At 48.9% G+C, this 15572-nt stretch overlaps 1 protein-coding gene across 4 annotated transcripts in view; it reads right to left on the bottom strand.

Moving 5' to 3' along the window:
* PRPF6 (pre-mRNA processing factor 6) overlaps positions 1-15572 on the bottom strand; it is a 325322-nt gene that overhangs the window by 69415 nt on the left and 240335 nt on the right. For all 4 annotated transcript variants that reach the window (XR_004541083.1, XR_004541082.1, XM_033963163.1 and 1 more), the window contains exons 13-14: positions 1640-1761; positions 753-891 (exon numbers count right to left, since the gene is read on the bottom strand). Coding sequence is in view for 2 of the 4 variants with exons in the window: in XM_033963163.1 (XP_033819054.1) it covers positions 753-891; positions 1640-1761 (261 nt within the window). In the remaining 2 variants the exon portion in view is untranslated. The remainder of the gene's footprint in view (positions 1-752; positions 892-1639; positions 1762-15572) is intronic.

Below are 15572 nucleotides of genomic sequence, written 5' to 3'. Positions count from 1 at the left end.
GGAATTTGTGGAAAAGATGTTGGATTTTCAGGCTGCTAGTTGGGAGAGAAAATTAGGCCCTATAATATGAGCATCTGATGATCATTATAGGAACATGTTAAAAACTTACTTATTTAAGCAATTTGGGGGGGGGGATAATGTAGATATAATATATGTTTCCATTGTTATTTTATAATTCCCTGTGGTTAACTGCATAGAACTGCAAGGTGTTTGCGGTATAGAAATGGAGTATTATGTTATGTACTTGGAAGCAAAGCACTGCAGTCAACAGCAGCTGCTAGAAGAGTGTAATGGTCATGTTCACATTCAAGCCTTGTGCTCCTAACCATGAATTTCCTCCTTTGCAAAAAGCTACCTGCACAGTTTGGATACCATGAGAAAGGAAGAAAAGTCCTTTCGGATTAAGATCACTGGGTAAAATCTGGATGTGATTTCTGAAAATGATGTGACTAAAAGCACAGCCTACTCATACAACCAAACCAGCATCCTAGTAGGAACTCAAAATCATTCCAGTTTTATTGTTTTACTACCACAGATAGTCCTATTGCCTGCATTACCTTCTTGTCAATCCCCCTTCTCCCTCTTCTCATTACCATGATTACATTCTTTAGATTCAATTCTATGCAACTTACAAATGGATTCTGAAATTTTAGACATGATGGATTGCCATGCCATTACAGAACTACGACTTGAGCTGCAGTGCCTCAGCATTACAGGAGAACCATGCTAAACTGGTAGCCCTTCATACTGACCTGGAAAGCCAGGGCCAGAATACTCCTGGCAGCAGGTACATCTTCTGCCAGCCATTTCGACTTTGCACCCATCAACCACAGGACTTCTGCCTTGGGACAATGAGCAACAGCCCTCTGCAAGAGCGCCTCCAGGGATTCCCTTGGAGAAACACATACCATGAAAAGAAGTAGAGATCTCTACCTATTCTCCCCCATCCCAAAATCACCTACTGCATCAAGCTGCTTCATAGATACAGTCAGAAACCTCCAATAATGTCAGTCTGGATCAGGACCAACAAAGGGTTTATCCAGGAACTCCTCACATATAGAACTTACAAAAACTCTGTACATCCTGCACAGCACAATCAGTTTGTATACTACACTCAGTGATTGTATAAGAGGAGAAATGCTTGCTGGAGGGAAGAATTCTGCAATTTACAGTCCGTACATATGCTTAAGGCAGGAACAAACTCAGTGCCTCTGGCAGACACTCATCACTTATTACTTCAGTCTGCTCCTAAGTGTCTGAACAGCCCCAAAGTGCAAACTGTAGTAAATCATATACTAAAGAGATGGATTAACCAGCAGCAGAGATAAAATGGAAATTGTAACAGTTCATTTCACAGTTATTTACACCTGTCATGTCAGAAGAAAACTATTTTTTCATTAAGAGAAAGGGTGGTTTAATGATGCCTCTTTTACAAGCACTGGCACACAGTTGTTCCCATCTCCCCTCACAAAATATTCTTATTCTTCACTTATATTTATGAGCAGTTTTAATATTCTTGAATCAAAGACATTTCTCATTTTCTCCATCCATCCCTAATTTTGACAAAAAAAATCTTGTGCTGGTCAAGCACCCAGAAGCAATCTTTCATCCCAGTTCTCTGCATTTAGTATTGACCTACCTGGTGCCGTGGTTTTTCTCAAAGTATGCTGCTCTCAGCCAGACACTCTTCTTGCTCGGGAAAACCTGTAAAGCATGGGCATAGATTGCACGGGCACACTCCAGGGCATTGTGGGAAACACACTGCAAGAAATGCAGACAAGACAACACTTAGCATGCTGCCCTTTAAAAATAAAAACACTTAGATTCTTACCTACAATCTATAATAATAAAACGCTAAGCGCGCATGCGCACTCGTGCCGCGTGTTCCCTGATCTGTCGTGTTGTCGCGGCACGAGTGCGCATGTGCTAGATGGCGCGGAGTGAAGGACCGGCACTTATGGGAAGGAGAGCAGGCCCGGGATTCGGCAGAGGGCAGACGCCGAAAAGGGCTCGGCACAGTGGAAGACGGACAAACTGAAATCTGAAGTTGGTTGTTGGAGGGGGAGGGAGGGAGAGGCGCTCGCCCCATCACACTCCCCATCCACTGCAGCCTAGCAGCTCCGACAACAACCTTCCCCCCTCAACCGCCTATGCCGGCTCAGGCTCCCGCCGCAGTGGAGGGAGGAAAAAGCCTATGACCCCCTCTCCCCTTCCCTCTCTTCACAGTTTGTCTACCAGCGCCTCTTCTTTGCTCTCCGCTCACCTCTCTTCCGTTGACTCTGAGAGGGACGCAGTGCGGGCGTGTGGAGGGTGGGGGGAGCGACTGGTACGGTCGGCTGGGGAGGGAAGCACTTTAGTCCATGGGTGGCGAAGAGAGCGACGCTCCGCGGCTTGACAGGGCAGGTTGTTTGGCGTGTAGGGGAGGGACGGGCAGGGGCTTCTGCTAATGGGGAATTGAATGAGAGACGCGGACAGGGCAAACACTAAAGACAATGAGCATCAGGCTCCCATCCCTGCAGGCTCACAGGGGTGAGCATAGTGTCCTGTGTTTTGGGTTTTTTTGAGTGAAGGATATTGCAAATAGAAGCCAGGCTGTGCATGCTGAGCACCCGACTAATGCACAAGTGGGGTTCCCCCCACACACACTGTGTCTAGGAAGGAGTCAGTTGTATTGTGTTTAGCGCCCTCATTTATTTTGAAAGGTCAGTTTGTGTGCCTCATCCGAGTCTAAAAGCAAACTGCAGACATGACAGGACTCAGAGGAAATAAGTGAGACTCCCCCCAAGCGCCTTGCAGCGCTAATTCAAAGGGAGGGCCTGTTAATGCCATTTACGCAGACAGAGGGGGCAGTAAAAGGGAGGTGTACTACTGGACAGGGGAAGCAGGAAAGAGAGGGTTGATGGAAAGGGGAAGAGGTGCTGATGGACAGGGGGGGGAGAAAAAGGAAGGGAGGCATAGATAGGGGGGTGGTAAAACAAAGGGAGAAGGGCTGCTGCTGGATAAGGGGAGCAGTCAAGGGCTGGAGGTAAAAGGAAGGGAGAATGGACAGGGGGAGCAGGCAAGGGGTAGTGGTGGACAGCCAATGAAAAAAAAAAGACAGAAATACAGAAAGTGGCTAAGGAGAGAGAGAGAGAGAGAGAAAAAAAGAAATAAAGACAGACACACACACATATATTCTAGCACCCGTTAATGTAACGGGCTATAAGACTAGTACACAATATAATCTGCCTCACAAACACCAGCAAGAACTACTTACTATGGAAGAACAGCAGAATCAATGACCATGAATAATCAAGAGCAGAGAGAGAGAGATCTGAACTGAGAGAAAAACCTGAGGGAAGGGTCTAGGGTTTGAGAAGCTGTGTTTCAGTGCAAAAAAAAAAAAAAGTAAAATTCTGCACCTGGGAGCACAAAATCCATTATTTCCTTATCAATTATGAAGAATAGCAGCTATAATACTGTAGGTACCATATTTTTCACTCTATTAGACGCTCCTGACCATAAGATGCACCCTAGATTTAGAGGAGGAAAACAAGGAAAAAAAACACATTCTGAACCAAATTCTCCCTGCCAGGCTCTGCACCCAACCCAACACTCCTTGCCAAGCTCTACACCCTGTCCCCCCTCCCTGCCAGGCTCTGTACCCTGTCCCCCCTCTGGTGGTCTAGTGGTAGGCCAGGGCAGGGCAGGCAGGGACAGGGAACAAGACAGGTAGAGACAGGGCAGGCAGGCCTAGTTGCTGGTAGGGACAGGGTAGGCACAGACAGGGCAATCAGGCAGGTAGGGACGGGACAGGGAGGGTAGATAGGTAGGGAGACTGGCCGGCCTCACCCCCCAGGCAGGCAGGCAGGCCTCCCCCCCTCAGGCAGGCAGCAGGAAAACCCCGGCCTTTCCCCTCCTCCCTCCCTATTTTTAATTCAGCAGGGCAGGCAGGCAGGTCCCAGATAGAGAGCTGCATGGGAACGGGGACGACGGGAATCCCGCAGGACCCACCTTCTTAAAGCAGCTTCAATACTCCAGCTGCTGTAAGAAGGTAATTTAGATTCGCGGCTACAGGGCAAGGAGGTTTGTCTGACCGGGCCTGTTCTGTTGTCGGTCGGGTGGGGGAAGAGCCACAAAGGTAAGGATCAGGGAGGGAGAAAGGGAGGAAAGGTGGAGTGGAGAAGAAAAGACGCTTAAGGGAAATGGGTAAAACTGAGGGGGAGAAGGCCGCTGAAAGCACTGGGGAAGACAAAGGGGGGGAGAAGGACGCTGAAAGGACATGGGGAAGACGGGAGGGGGGAGAAGGATGCTGAAGACACAGGGGGGAGAAGGACGCTGAAAGCACATGGGGAAGACAAAGGGGTGGAGAAGGACGCTGAAAGCACATGGGGAAGACAAAGGGGTGGAGAAGGACACTGAAAGGACATGGGAAGACGGGGGGGAGAAGGACGCTGAAAGGACATGGGGAAAACGGGGGGGAGAAGGACGCTGAAAGGACATGGGGAAGACAGGGGGGAGAAGGACACTGAAAGCACATGTGGAAGGCAGAGGGGGGAGAAGGATGCTGACAGGACATGGGGGAGAAAGACGCTGAAAGGAAATGGGGAAGAGAGAGTGGGGAGAAGACGCTGGCAGGGAAGAAGACAGAGATGCCAGACTATGGGGGGAGCGGAGAGAAGAAGATGGGTGCCAGACCAATTTGGAAGGGGGAAGAAAGGGAGAGGCACAGTAACAGAGCAAATGGAAGATGCAGAAGGAAGAGAGACAGTGGATGGAAGGAATTGAATGAGAACATGAGGAAAGCAGAAACCAGGCAACAAAGGTAGGAAAAAAATTATTATTTTTTTTTGCTTCAGGATAAAGTAGTATATTAGTTGTGTTGATAAAAATTTATAAACATTAGAGGCTCTGGTAGAAACCCATTTACAAAGTATGTATTCTTCCCAATTAATATTTCCAAATTAATAAAGTCTTTTTGCTTATTTTTAAATGGGTTTCTACCAGAGCCTTTAATTCAGTAGCATAATTAAATGAAATAACTATTTCTGTAGTTTATAGGGACGGGCGGGGACTTAGGGGATTCCTCGTGGGGACGGGTGGGGATGGAGGGATTCCTCGCGGGGACAGGTGGGACTTTGGCGGGGTCGGGAGGGATTTCTGTCCCCGCGCAACTCTCTAGTCCCAGCCTCTTCCTCCTCCCTACCCTCCAGGGAGGCAGCAGGCAGGCCCCAGCCTCTTCCTCCTCACCCCCCAGGCAAGCGACAGGCAGGCCCTCTTCCTCCTCCCTGACGCCTCCCACGCGTACTTTTTAAAAAAAATTTCTGGATGTGGTGCTGAGTTCTCGCGGGAAGCGACACGGGTCCAGGCAGGCAACCTGATTCGCTGCTACGTGAGAGAATGGAAGATGAGGTAGCTGGCAGTTCTCTGAGGAAGCAGCAGGAACTAGATAGCCAGCCTGGTGCGCCGCTACGCAAGAGAATGGAAGAGGAGTCAGCCGGAAGTTCTTGGAGGAAGCAGTGGGAATCAGGCAGCCAGCCTGGTGTGCCATTATCAGCGAGGCGCCGCGTCCAAAAGTATAAAAAAAAGGTACGCGTGGGAGGCGTCAGTGAGAAGGAAGAGGGCCAGGGCCTGCCTTGTGCGACTCATCCAGCGAGACGGGGGGGGGGGGAGGTGCGCGCGCACTTTGGATATTCGCTCCATAAGATGCACCCTAATTTCCATCCACTTTTTTGGGGTAAAAAAAGTACATCTAATGGAGCGAAAAATACGGTATATAGAAAGGGCAGAAGGATGTCAATCAGTGTGGTAAAGCAGCAGAGAAAACTAAGAGCATGTTTAGGTATTCTAGAGCAAAAGGAAAGGAAATGAGAGACAAACTGAAATGTGCTATATATTCTATTAGAGAAGTTCATTGGGACAATGTCCAAACAGAATCAATAAGTGGCTTAGGTGTTACCCCAAAAATTTAAGAACATAAGAATTGCCATACTGGGACAGACCAAAGGTCCATCAAGCCCAGTGTCCTGTTTCCAACAGTGACTAACCCAGGTCCCAAATACCTAGTTAGATTCCAAGTAGTAAAACAGATTTTATGCTGCTTATCCTAGGAATAAGCAGTAAATTTCTTCAAGCCATCTCCTTAAAGGCCTAATAATCAAACATTTGGAAAACAGAAAATAAACAATTAGAACTCAGCCTGCACTAACAATATGGGGCATGGAGCATATAGACCTCCTGGAATGAATAAAGTGTTATTTGCGGATTGTATTCTTGCTAAGGCTGGACAAAGAAACAATAAGTCCAACTTACCGGTATTTATTGAGTCAAAAAGCAGACTAATCAGGAATAGAATGTAGGTTTACAAGAAAGAAGATTAACGAGGTAAGAACCTAATCTTTCCTTCTTGTACAACCCCTCTCTATTCCTGAACCTTTGGGGTGTAACAGAGCAGTCCCTCAAACCTAGGGTGGGACTGATGAGACTGCTATCAGAATCAAACTTAAAGAAAAATAAACACAAGCAAGAGACATGCTCCTACTGTCTTACTTGTAGGAAGACAAAAGAGGAATTGGAGGACAGCTCAGAGGTAAGAGAAGAGGAACAATATTATGCAAATGAAGCTTCCTCTGATCAGATTCCCACCCGTCTACTCAGAGCTATCGCTCCCACTGTCATCCCTCCATCTGTTACATACTCAACCTATTACTCTACACTATTGCTGCCCGATTCAGGAAAAAAAAAAATTCGATTTGATTCAGCCTATTGAATTGGTTTTTCGATTCGATTCGATTTTCCTTCCCAATTGGGTGTTTTTTTCAAACATCCTGGTGGGTTTATTTTACAGCCTCTTCACCCTCTTTGCCTTCTCCTAACCGCTCTGGCACTATGGTATAAACAAAATCAACAAACAAAAAAGACTTTTCCTCTCTCTCTTAAATCCTAGCCCACATTTGCGGTCTAACACCAGCTCTGGCAGGATACATGTTTCAAATCTGACATATTGTAATTATAAAATGGAAAATAAAATTAGTTTTTCTACCTTTTGTTGTCTGGTCATTATTCAAATCTTCTTGGTCCCAGGCTCTGGTTGTCTTCTGATCAGGGTTTCCTCCTTTCTTCTTTCTCCATGCTAACCATCCATCATCCATCTCTGTCCTCCCTTTCCATTCTCCAGAGGTCTGGCATCTTTCCTTTTTTTCATCTCCATCCCCGCAGCTGCAGCAATAGACATCAACCCCAGATCCACCATCTCTCCTTTTCTCAACTACCCTTTCATCCAGCATCTCTCCCTCCTTCCCCACCACCCCAGGGTCCACCATCGTTCCCTTTCTCTTCCCAACTACCCTCCTATCCAGTATCTGTATCTTCTATCCCCATCCACACCATCCCTTGTGTCCAACTTCTCTCCTTTTCTATTCCTTCCCTCCCTAAATCACATTGTCCATCATCTCTCTCCCTCTCCTCTGTTTTTAGACCCATTATTTCTCCCCCCCCCAGTCCGGCATATGAACATCTCTTTGAACCCCCCTTCCCTCCCTCCATGCATGTACTTCTACACCAGGATCCCCCCCTGAAGGCCTGAACACTCCCTGAAGGCCTGTACCTCCCAAAGGCCTGCACCTTCCTGAAGGCCTGTCCCCCCCTTGAAGGCCTGCACTTCCCCCCCAAAAGACCTGCATGTTGCCCCCTGGCCTCCCGGTCAAACTTTTACTTAATTACAGTAGTGAAGCATTCTGCAGAGAGGATTGCTGGTACTGTAGCGATCCTTGCAGGCAACCACCGGCCTCCAAAGCTGTCGTTCCCTCTGCTGCGGTCCCGCCCCTCCTCTGACGTCAGGGGCAGGATCGCAGCAGAGGGAACAACAGCTCCGGAGGCTAGTGGTATACTGCAAGGATCGCTACAGTATCGGCGATCCTCTCTACAGGTTGCTCTGCTGCTGTAACTAGGTAAACAAACAAAAATCCTGGAACAAGGAGCAGTAGTAGCCCTACTCTGTCCCCTTACCATTGGTTACAAATAGTAGGACGGCGGAGAACCTGAGCAGTAATTGGTGGCTTTCTTCTGTCCGTCCACCGAGGTTTCCTCTGGTTGGATGAAAAGCCGTTTATCTTTTATTTTCTTTCTCGGAGAGCTCCTGAACGCTCCAACCCCACCTTCTTGCAGCAATTAGCTTCCTCCCTCTCAATACGGAAGGAGATTGGGCTGGGGGAAATGGTGAAAGCAAGTTAGTGGGGACTGCAAACAGCTGAAATTTGGTCTTCTGTCCGAGATGTACAGGAAGAACTGCGGGAGATCCAGATGTTCTAAATGTAAGAGCGGGAGGTCAAGGGGGAAGCCGGAGGTCACAGCAGCACTTCCCAATTGACCCTCTCCCCTCGCCCCCTAAAGCAGGAGTGGTAGCAGCCGGCTAGCAGCTCCTGCTTTAGGAGGTGAGGTGGAAGGGTCAGTCACCGAATTGGGAGGCCGATATATATATATATATATATATATTTTTTTTTAAACAAATCGATTCATCCAAAGTGAATCGGTGAATCGATTCGATCGGAAATCGGGCAGCACTACTCTGCACTACAGCAGTTCCTGATGTCTTCAAATATGCTGTAGTTACACCGCTCCTCAAAAAACCCTCACTAGACTCCCACATCCTCATCCAACTATCACCCCATCTCCCTCCTCCCCTTCCTATCCAAGCTTCTTGAACATGCTCTTCACCACCAGTCTGGACTTCCTTTCTTCTCAAGATAATCTTGAGGCTCTTCAATCGGGCTTTCGCCCTCTCCATTCTATGGAAACTGCCCTTACTAATGTCTCTTAATGACCTGCTCCTAGCCAGATCCAATGGCCTCTACTCTATCCTCATCCTTCTTGATCTGTCTGCTGCCTTTGATAATGTTGATCACTACCTACTCTTCGATACGCTGTACTCGCTGGGATTCCATGGTTCTGTTTAGAGAATGACACAGGGACAAATATTTCCCTGTCACCGCAGGAACTCATTTTCAAGTCCCGTCGAGTTCTTTTCCTGTCCATGCCCCAATCCTGCAAACTCCATCCTCATCTGCAAAAGCCTCAAACACTTTAAAATCATAAGTGTTTGAGCTTTGTGTGGTTAAGGCTGAGCTTACAGGAATGGGGCGGGGCCAGTGACAAAACTTACATAAGAACATAAGAATAGCCTTACTGGGTAAGACCAATGGTCCATCAAGCCCATTAGCCCATTCTCACGGTGGCCAATCCAGATCACTAGTACCTGGCCAAAACCCAAGGTGTAGCAATATTCCATGCTACCGATCAGTGGCGTACCTAGGGTATGTGGCACCCGGGGCCCATAATTTTTTGACACCCCCCCCATGTAAAAAAATTTTTTTGTAATAACCATGAAACTGAATAAATGGTCATAATAGAAACAGGCAGTGAAAATTTTCTTTTATTGAACCTCATATATGTAACCATTATTCCAAACATACCATAACATAACATAAATTATGTCTGAATTGTCATGACATCAGAAGTACATATGGAGTAGTTGCAGGTGATGCTTGGGACAGTTCTGATTGTGTTAGTTCGGTTTTTGAATAGAAGGGTTTTATTTCTTTTTTGAAGGTTTTGTAGTTTGTGGTCGAGGTCAATAGGTTGTAGAGTTGGGGGTCGAGTGTTGCAGCTCGAATGGCTAGGAGGTTGTCGAACTGTTTTTATCTTTTGACGTTTTTGGTTGGAGGGTGTGTGAATGGTGCGTGAGTTCTCCTATGTCTGGTTGAGGTGGATTGAATTATTTAGCTGAAGAAATTAGTTACCCCCCCATTCTACACACATTAATTCTCTTCCATTTTTGTTCCCATTATAAAAAACACTGATAAGTTCTCAGAAAAAAATACCGTATTTGCCGGCGTATAGGACGACTGGGCGTATAAGACGACCCCCCAACTTTTAGTTAAAAAATAGAGTTTTGTGTTATACTCGCCGTATAAGACGACCCCTTCTTCCTTCTCCACCCCTTTGTATTCCCCCATGTGCTTTCAGCGTTCTTCTCCCTCCTCTGTCTTCAAGTGCTTTCAGAGTCCTTCCCCCCCCCCTTCTCTACCGCCCCGGGTGCAGCACAGCCAGCCAGATCCCCTTACTTTTGTGGCACTTCCCCGACCGACCGACAACAGCCCGGGTCCGACAAACTTCCCTGCCCTTAACCGCGAATCTAAATTACCTTCTTACAGCTGCTGTAAGAAGGTAATTTAGATTCGCGGCTACAGGGCAGGGAGGATTGTCGGACCCGGGCTGTTATCGGTCGGTCGGGGAAGTGCCACAAAAGTAAGGGGACCTGGCCGGCTGTGCTGCAACCGGGGCGGGGCGGCCGCCCCTCTCTCTTGGTACTCTCTCTCTCCTTACTTGCCATGCCTGCAGCAGAGCCGAACTTTGTTTAAGCCCTCCCTCCCCTCCGACGTCAGCGCTGACGTCGGGAAGACTTCCGTTCGGCTCTGTGCTGCAAGCAGAGAAGGTAGGGAGAAGAAGAGCCGCGCGACTGAGTACATCCAGCCCCGCAAGTAAGGGCATGTAAACTGTACCCGGCGTATAAGACGACCCCCGACTTTGGGGAGGATTTTAAGGTACTAAAAAGTCGTCTTATACGCCGGCAAATACGGTACATTAAAGTAAGAAGTGAAAACAAAGGCCTCTACAGATGAGAACAGGACGGTAACTTTGCGGAATCAGATTCTGAGAAGGCAGAACTACTAAACAAATACTTCTGTTCAGTGTTCACCCGCGAAGCGCCGGGAGCTGGTCCACAGCTGCAGACGGGAGATAACCAGAAAGACCCGTTTCAAGATTTTGAATTTACGCCCAGTAGCGTCTATGACGAACTATCAAGACTCAAGGTAAACAAAGCCATGGGACCGGATAACCTACACCCCAGAATGCTCAGGGAGTTAAGGGAAGTCCTGGCAGAACCATTATCTGTTCTTTTCAATCTTTCCCTAAGCACAGGAAGGGTCCCCTTGGACTGGAAAACCGCCAACATAATCCCACTCCACAAAAAGGGCTGCAGGACAGAGACAGCAAACTACAGACCAGTGAGTCTCACGTCTATAGTGTGTAAACTCATGGAAACACTGATCAAACAGAATCTTGACACAATCCTAGACGAAGAAAAACTGCGTGATCCACACGAACACGGGTTCACCCAGGGCAGATCCTGCCAATCTAATCTGATTAGCTTTTTTGACTGGGTTACTAGACAACTGGACGCCGGAGAGTCACTGGACGTGGTATATTTGGACTTCAGTAAAGCATTTGATAGCGTCCCTCATCGAAGATTACTGAACAAGCTGAAATCGATAGGATTAGGAGACACTCTAACTACATGGGTTGGGGATTGGCTGAGCGGTAGACTTCAGAAGGTGGTGGTGAACGGTACCCCATCCGAAGCATCGGACGTGATCAGTGGAGTGCCGCAGGGCTCGGTCCTGGGCCCGATTCTATTTAACTTATTCATAAGAGATATGACGCAAGGACTTAGAGGAAGGGTATCACTGTTCGCCGACGACGCCAAACTTTGCAACATAGTAGGCAAAAGCTTATTACCTGATAATATGACACACGACCTACTGTTGCTGGAACAATGGTCAACTACTTGGCAGCTAGGCTTCAATGCTAAAAAATGCAAGATAATGCATCTGGGTAAGAGAAACCCGCGTAGAACTTATGTACTAAATGGTGAGACCTTGGTTAGGACCACGGCAGGACCACGGCGGAACGCGACCTAGGGGTGATCATTAGTGAGGACATGAAGGTTGCCAATCAAGTGGAGAAGGCTTCCTCCAGGGCAAGACAAATGATGGGGTGTATCCGCAGAGGTTTCGTCAGCAGGAGACCTGAAGTTATGATGCCGTTGTACAGAGCCATGGTGAGGCCTCACTTGGAGTACTGTGTTCAGTTTTGGAGACCACACTACCGAAAGGACGTGCTGAGGATCGAGTCGGTTCAACGAACGGCCACCAGGATGGTCTTGGGGCTCAAGGATCTCACGTATGAAGAAAGATTTAAAAAATTGCGGCTGTACTCACTTGAGGAAAGAAGAGAACGGGGAGATATGATTGAAACATATAAGTACATCACGGGACACATCGAGTCAGAAGATGATATCTTCTGGCTCATGGGACCCTCGACCACCAGAGGGCATCTGCTGAAAATCAGGGGAGGGAAGTTTCATGGCGACTCCAGGAAGTACTTCTTCACCGAAAGAGTAGTGGATCATTGGGACAGACTCCCACTCAGGTGATAAAGGCCAGCAGCGTGACGGATTTTAAGAGAAAATGGGATACTCACGTGGGATCTTTAAGGGAGTAAATTCAGGGGAGGGGATACTTGGAATGGGCAGACTTGGTGGGCTATAGCCCTTTTCTGCTGCTTTTTTCTATGTTTCTATAACATAAGAATAGCCTAACTGGGTCAGACCAATGGTCCATCATGCCCAGTAACCCATTCTCATGGAAGCCAATCCAGGTCACTAGTACTTGGTCAAAACCCAAAGAGTAGCAACATTCCATGCTACCGACCCAGGGCAAGCAGATGTTTCCCCCATGTCTTAATAACAGACTATGGACTTTTCCTCCAGGAATTTGTCCAAACCTTTCTTAAAACCAGCTACGCTATCTGCTTTTACCATAACTTCTGGCCACTTCATTTTTAAGCTGAGATCTTTCCTTCCAAACAGAGACTTTGCTAGATGTCAAATACAGCACAAGGTAACTTCACACGGACTTAGCTGTGCAGGAAATGTGAATCTCCTCATACACCCACCATATAGTGCAAAAATGTGTAAAGGTCTGGTTTTTTCTTTCGATCACTACATAGATTAATGCCACACAAGCAGCGCTGTTACAAACATATTCTGTAGGTCAGTGCTAAGGTTAACAAAGTTTCCATCCTAGGACCAGAAGGAGATACTGACAAACCACTGGAAGAGATCCCAAAACAATTACCCAGGAACAACACCCAAAGACCCACTCAGTGTGTGAACCAGTTGAGTGGAGTAGACTAACTGGGGGGTGGAAATGGGCCCGGAGTTTGCTCAGCAGAATTTCCCAGATCACCTCTTCCTCTCAACACATTGACACGCTGCTGCCACCACCACCACTAGGAACACCTCACCGGGTAGGCCAGCAATGTTATAAACTTTATAAAACACATTATTATATTTTCTTATAAAGCACATATTTTAACTGAACTCTCTGACATCCTCAGCCTTGCCATTCACAAAAATAGAAGGAAGAAAAGTTCCCATTTCCTGCTGTCTCATGTCCCCGGCCTATACAATATTTTTCTTCTGCAGAGTGCAGACCCTTCAAAAACCTGACCAAATCCTCATTTCACTTGCATTATAAAGTACTGAGGATGCCATCTGTCCCCAATCCCAGGTCCTAAAGTCTAAGACAGTAGCGCAAACTAGTGCTGCCAGATTCAGGAAAAAAAATTTCGATTTGATTCAGCCTATTGAATTGGTTTATCGATTTGATTTTCCTGCCCAATTGGGTGTTTTTTTCAAACATCCTGGTGGGTTTATTTTATAGCTTTTTCACCCCCCTTTGGCTTCTCCTAACCACACTGGCGCTGTGGTGTAAATAAAATAAAGAAACAAAAAGGACTTTTCCTCTATCTGTTAAATCCTAGCTCACGTTTGCGGTCTAACACCAGCTCTGGCAGGATACACATTTCAAATCTGACCTATTGTAATCACAAAACAGAAAATAAAATTAGTTTTTCTACCTTTTTGTTGTCTGGTTATTTTTCAAATCTTGTTGGTCCAAGGCTCTGGTTGTCTTCTGATAACTTGCTTGCCAGGGTCTCCTTCTTTCTTCTTTCTCCGTGCCAACCATCCATCTGCCATATCTGTCCTCCCCTTCCGTTTCCCTTCCCTCCCCCGAATGTTTGGCATCTTTCCTTTTTTTGTCTCCCTCCATAGATCCACCTTTTCTTAACTACCCTTTCATCCAGCAGCTCTCATTCCTTCCCCACCACCCCAGGGTCCACCATCTCTCCCTTTCTTTTCCCAACTACCCTCCTAATCAGTATCTCTATCCCCCCTCCACACCATCCCTTGTGTCCAACTTCTCTCCCTTTCTGTTCCTTCCCTCCCTAAAACCCATGTCCATCAACCTCTCTCTCTCTCCTCTATTTTCAGACCCATTATTTCTTCCCACCCAAAGTCCGACATATGCACGTCTCTTTGAACCCCTCCCCCTTCCCTCCGTGTACTTCTACACCAGGGTCCCCCCTCCCCTGAAGGCCTATCCCCCCTTAAAGGTCTGCATCCCACCCCTGAAGGCCTGTCCCCCCTTTGAAGGCCTGCTTGCCTGCTCCCCTTGAAGGCCTGCACCCCCCCCCCAAAGGCCTGCACCCACCCAAAGGCCTGCACCCCCCCGAAGGCCTACACCCCCCTCAAAGTCCTGTCCCCCCTTGAAGGCCTGCCTGTCTGTTCCCCTTGAAGGCCTGCCCCCCCTGAAGGCCATTCCCCACCCCGAAGGCCTACACCCCCCTCGAAGGCCTGCCTGCCTGTAACCCCCTTGAAGGCCTGTCCCCCCCCGAAGGCCTGCACCCCCCCGACGGCCTGTCACCCCCCCTGAAGGCCTGCCTGTCCCTCTTGAAGCCTGTCCCCCTGAAGGCCTGTCTCCCCCCCCCTCCACAAGGTCTGCCTGCCCGCCCCACCCTGAAGGCCTGCTGCCCCCCCCAACCTCGAAGGACCGCTCGGCTCCACCACCACCACCACGAAGCACTGCTTATTCCCCCGGCCTCCCCGCTTCATTTCCCTGGGGAAACAGCCTGCAGCAAGATCGCACGAAGCCAGCGATCTTTGCTTGCTTCGGCTGTTTCCTCCGCCACAGTCCCGCCCCTCCTCTGACGTCAGAGGAGGGGCGGGACCGTGGTGGAGGAAACAGCCGAAGCAGGCAAAGATCGCTGGCATTGCGATCTTGCTGCAGGCTGTTTCCAGACGCGACACCCGGCGCAGGGGGGGAGGGAACCGGACCGGACCGGGAGCACCCCCTCTGGGCTTGGCACCCGGGGCGGACCTCCCCCCACGCCCCCCCCCTTGGTATGCCACTGCTGCCTGTTTCCCTTGAGGGCCTGCCCCCCTGAAGGCCTTTCCCCCCCCTTGAAGGCCTGCACCCCCCAAAGGCCTACACCCACCTCGAAGGCCTGCCCTCCCTGAAGGCCTGCCCCCCTTGAAGGCCTGCACCCCCCCAAAGGCCTACACCCCCCTTGAAGGCCTGCCCCCCCTTGAAGGCCTGCACCCCCCCGAAGGCCTACACCCCCCTCGAAGGCCTGTCTCCCCCTTGAAGGCCTGCCTGCCTGTAACCCCCTTGAAGGCCTTTGCCCTCCCTTGAAGGCCTGTCCCCCCCAAAGGCCTGCACCCCCCCCAACGGCCTGTCACCCCCCCCGAAGGCCTGCCTGTCCCTCTTGAAGCCTGTCCCCCTGAAGGCCTGTCTCCCCCCCTCCACAAGGTCTGCCTTCCCGCCCCATCCTGAAGGCCTGCTGCCCCCCCCCCACTACCTCGAAGGACCGCTCGGCCCCACCACCACCACCACGAAGCACTGCTTATT

This window comes from Geotrypetes seraphini, chromosome 11 (assembly GCF_902459505.1).
Source record: "Geotrypetes seraphini chromosome 11, aGeoSer1.1, whole genome shotgun sequence".
Classification (NCBI taxonomy): Eukaryota; Metazoa; Chordata; class Amphibia; order Gymnophiona; family Dermophiidae; genus Geotrypetes; species Geotrypetes seraphini.
Note: the sequence above shows the minus strand (reverse complement) of the source record. Positions and strands in the feature narration are given on the sequence as shown.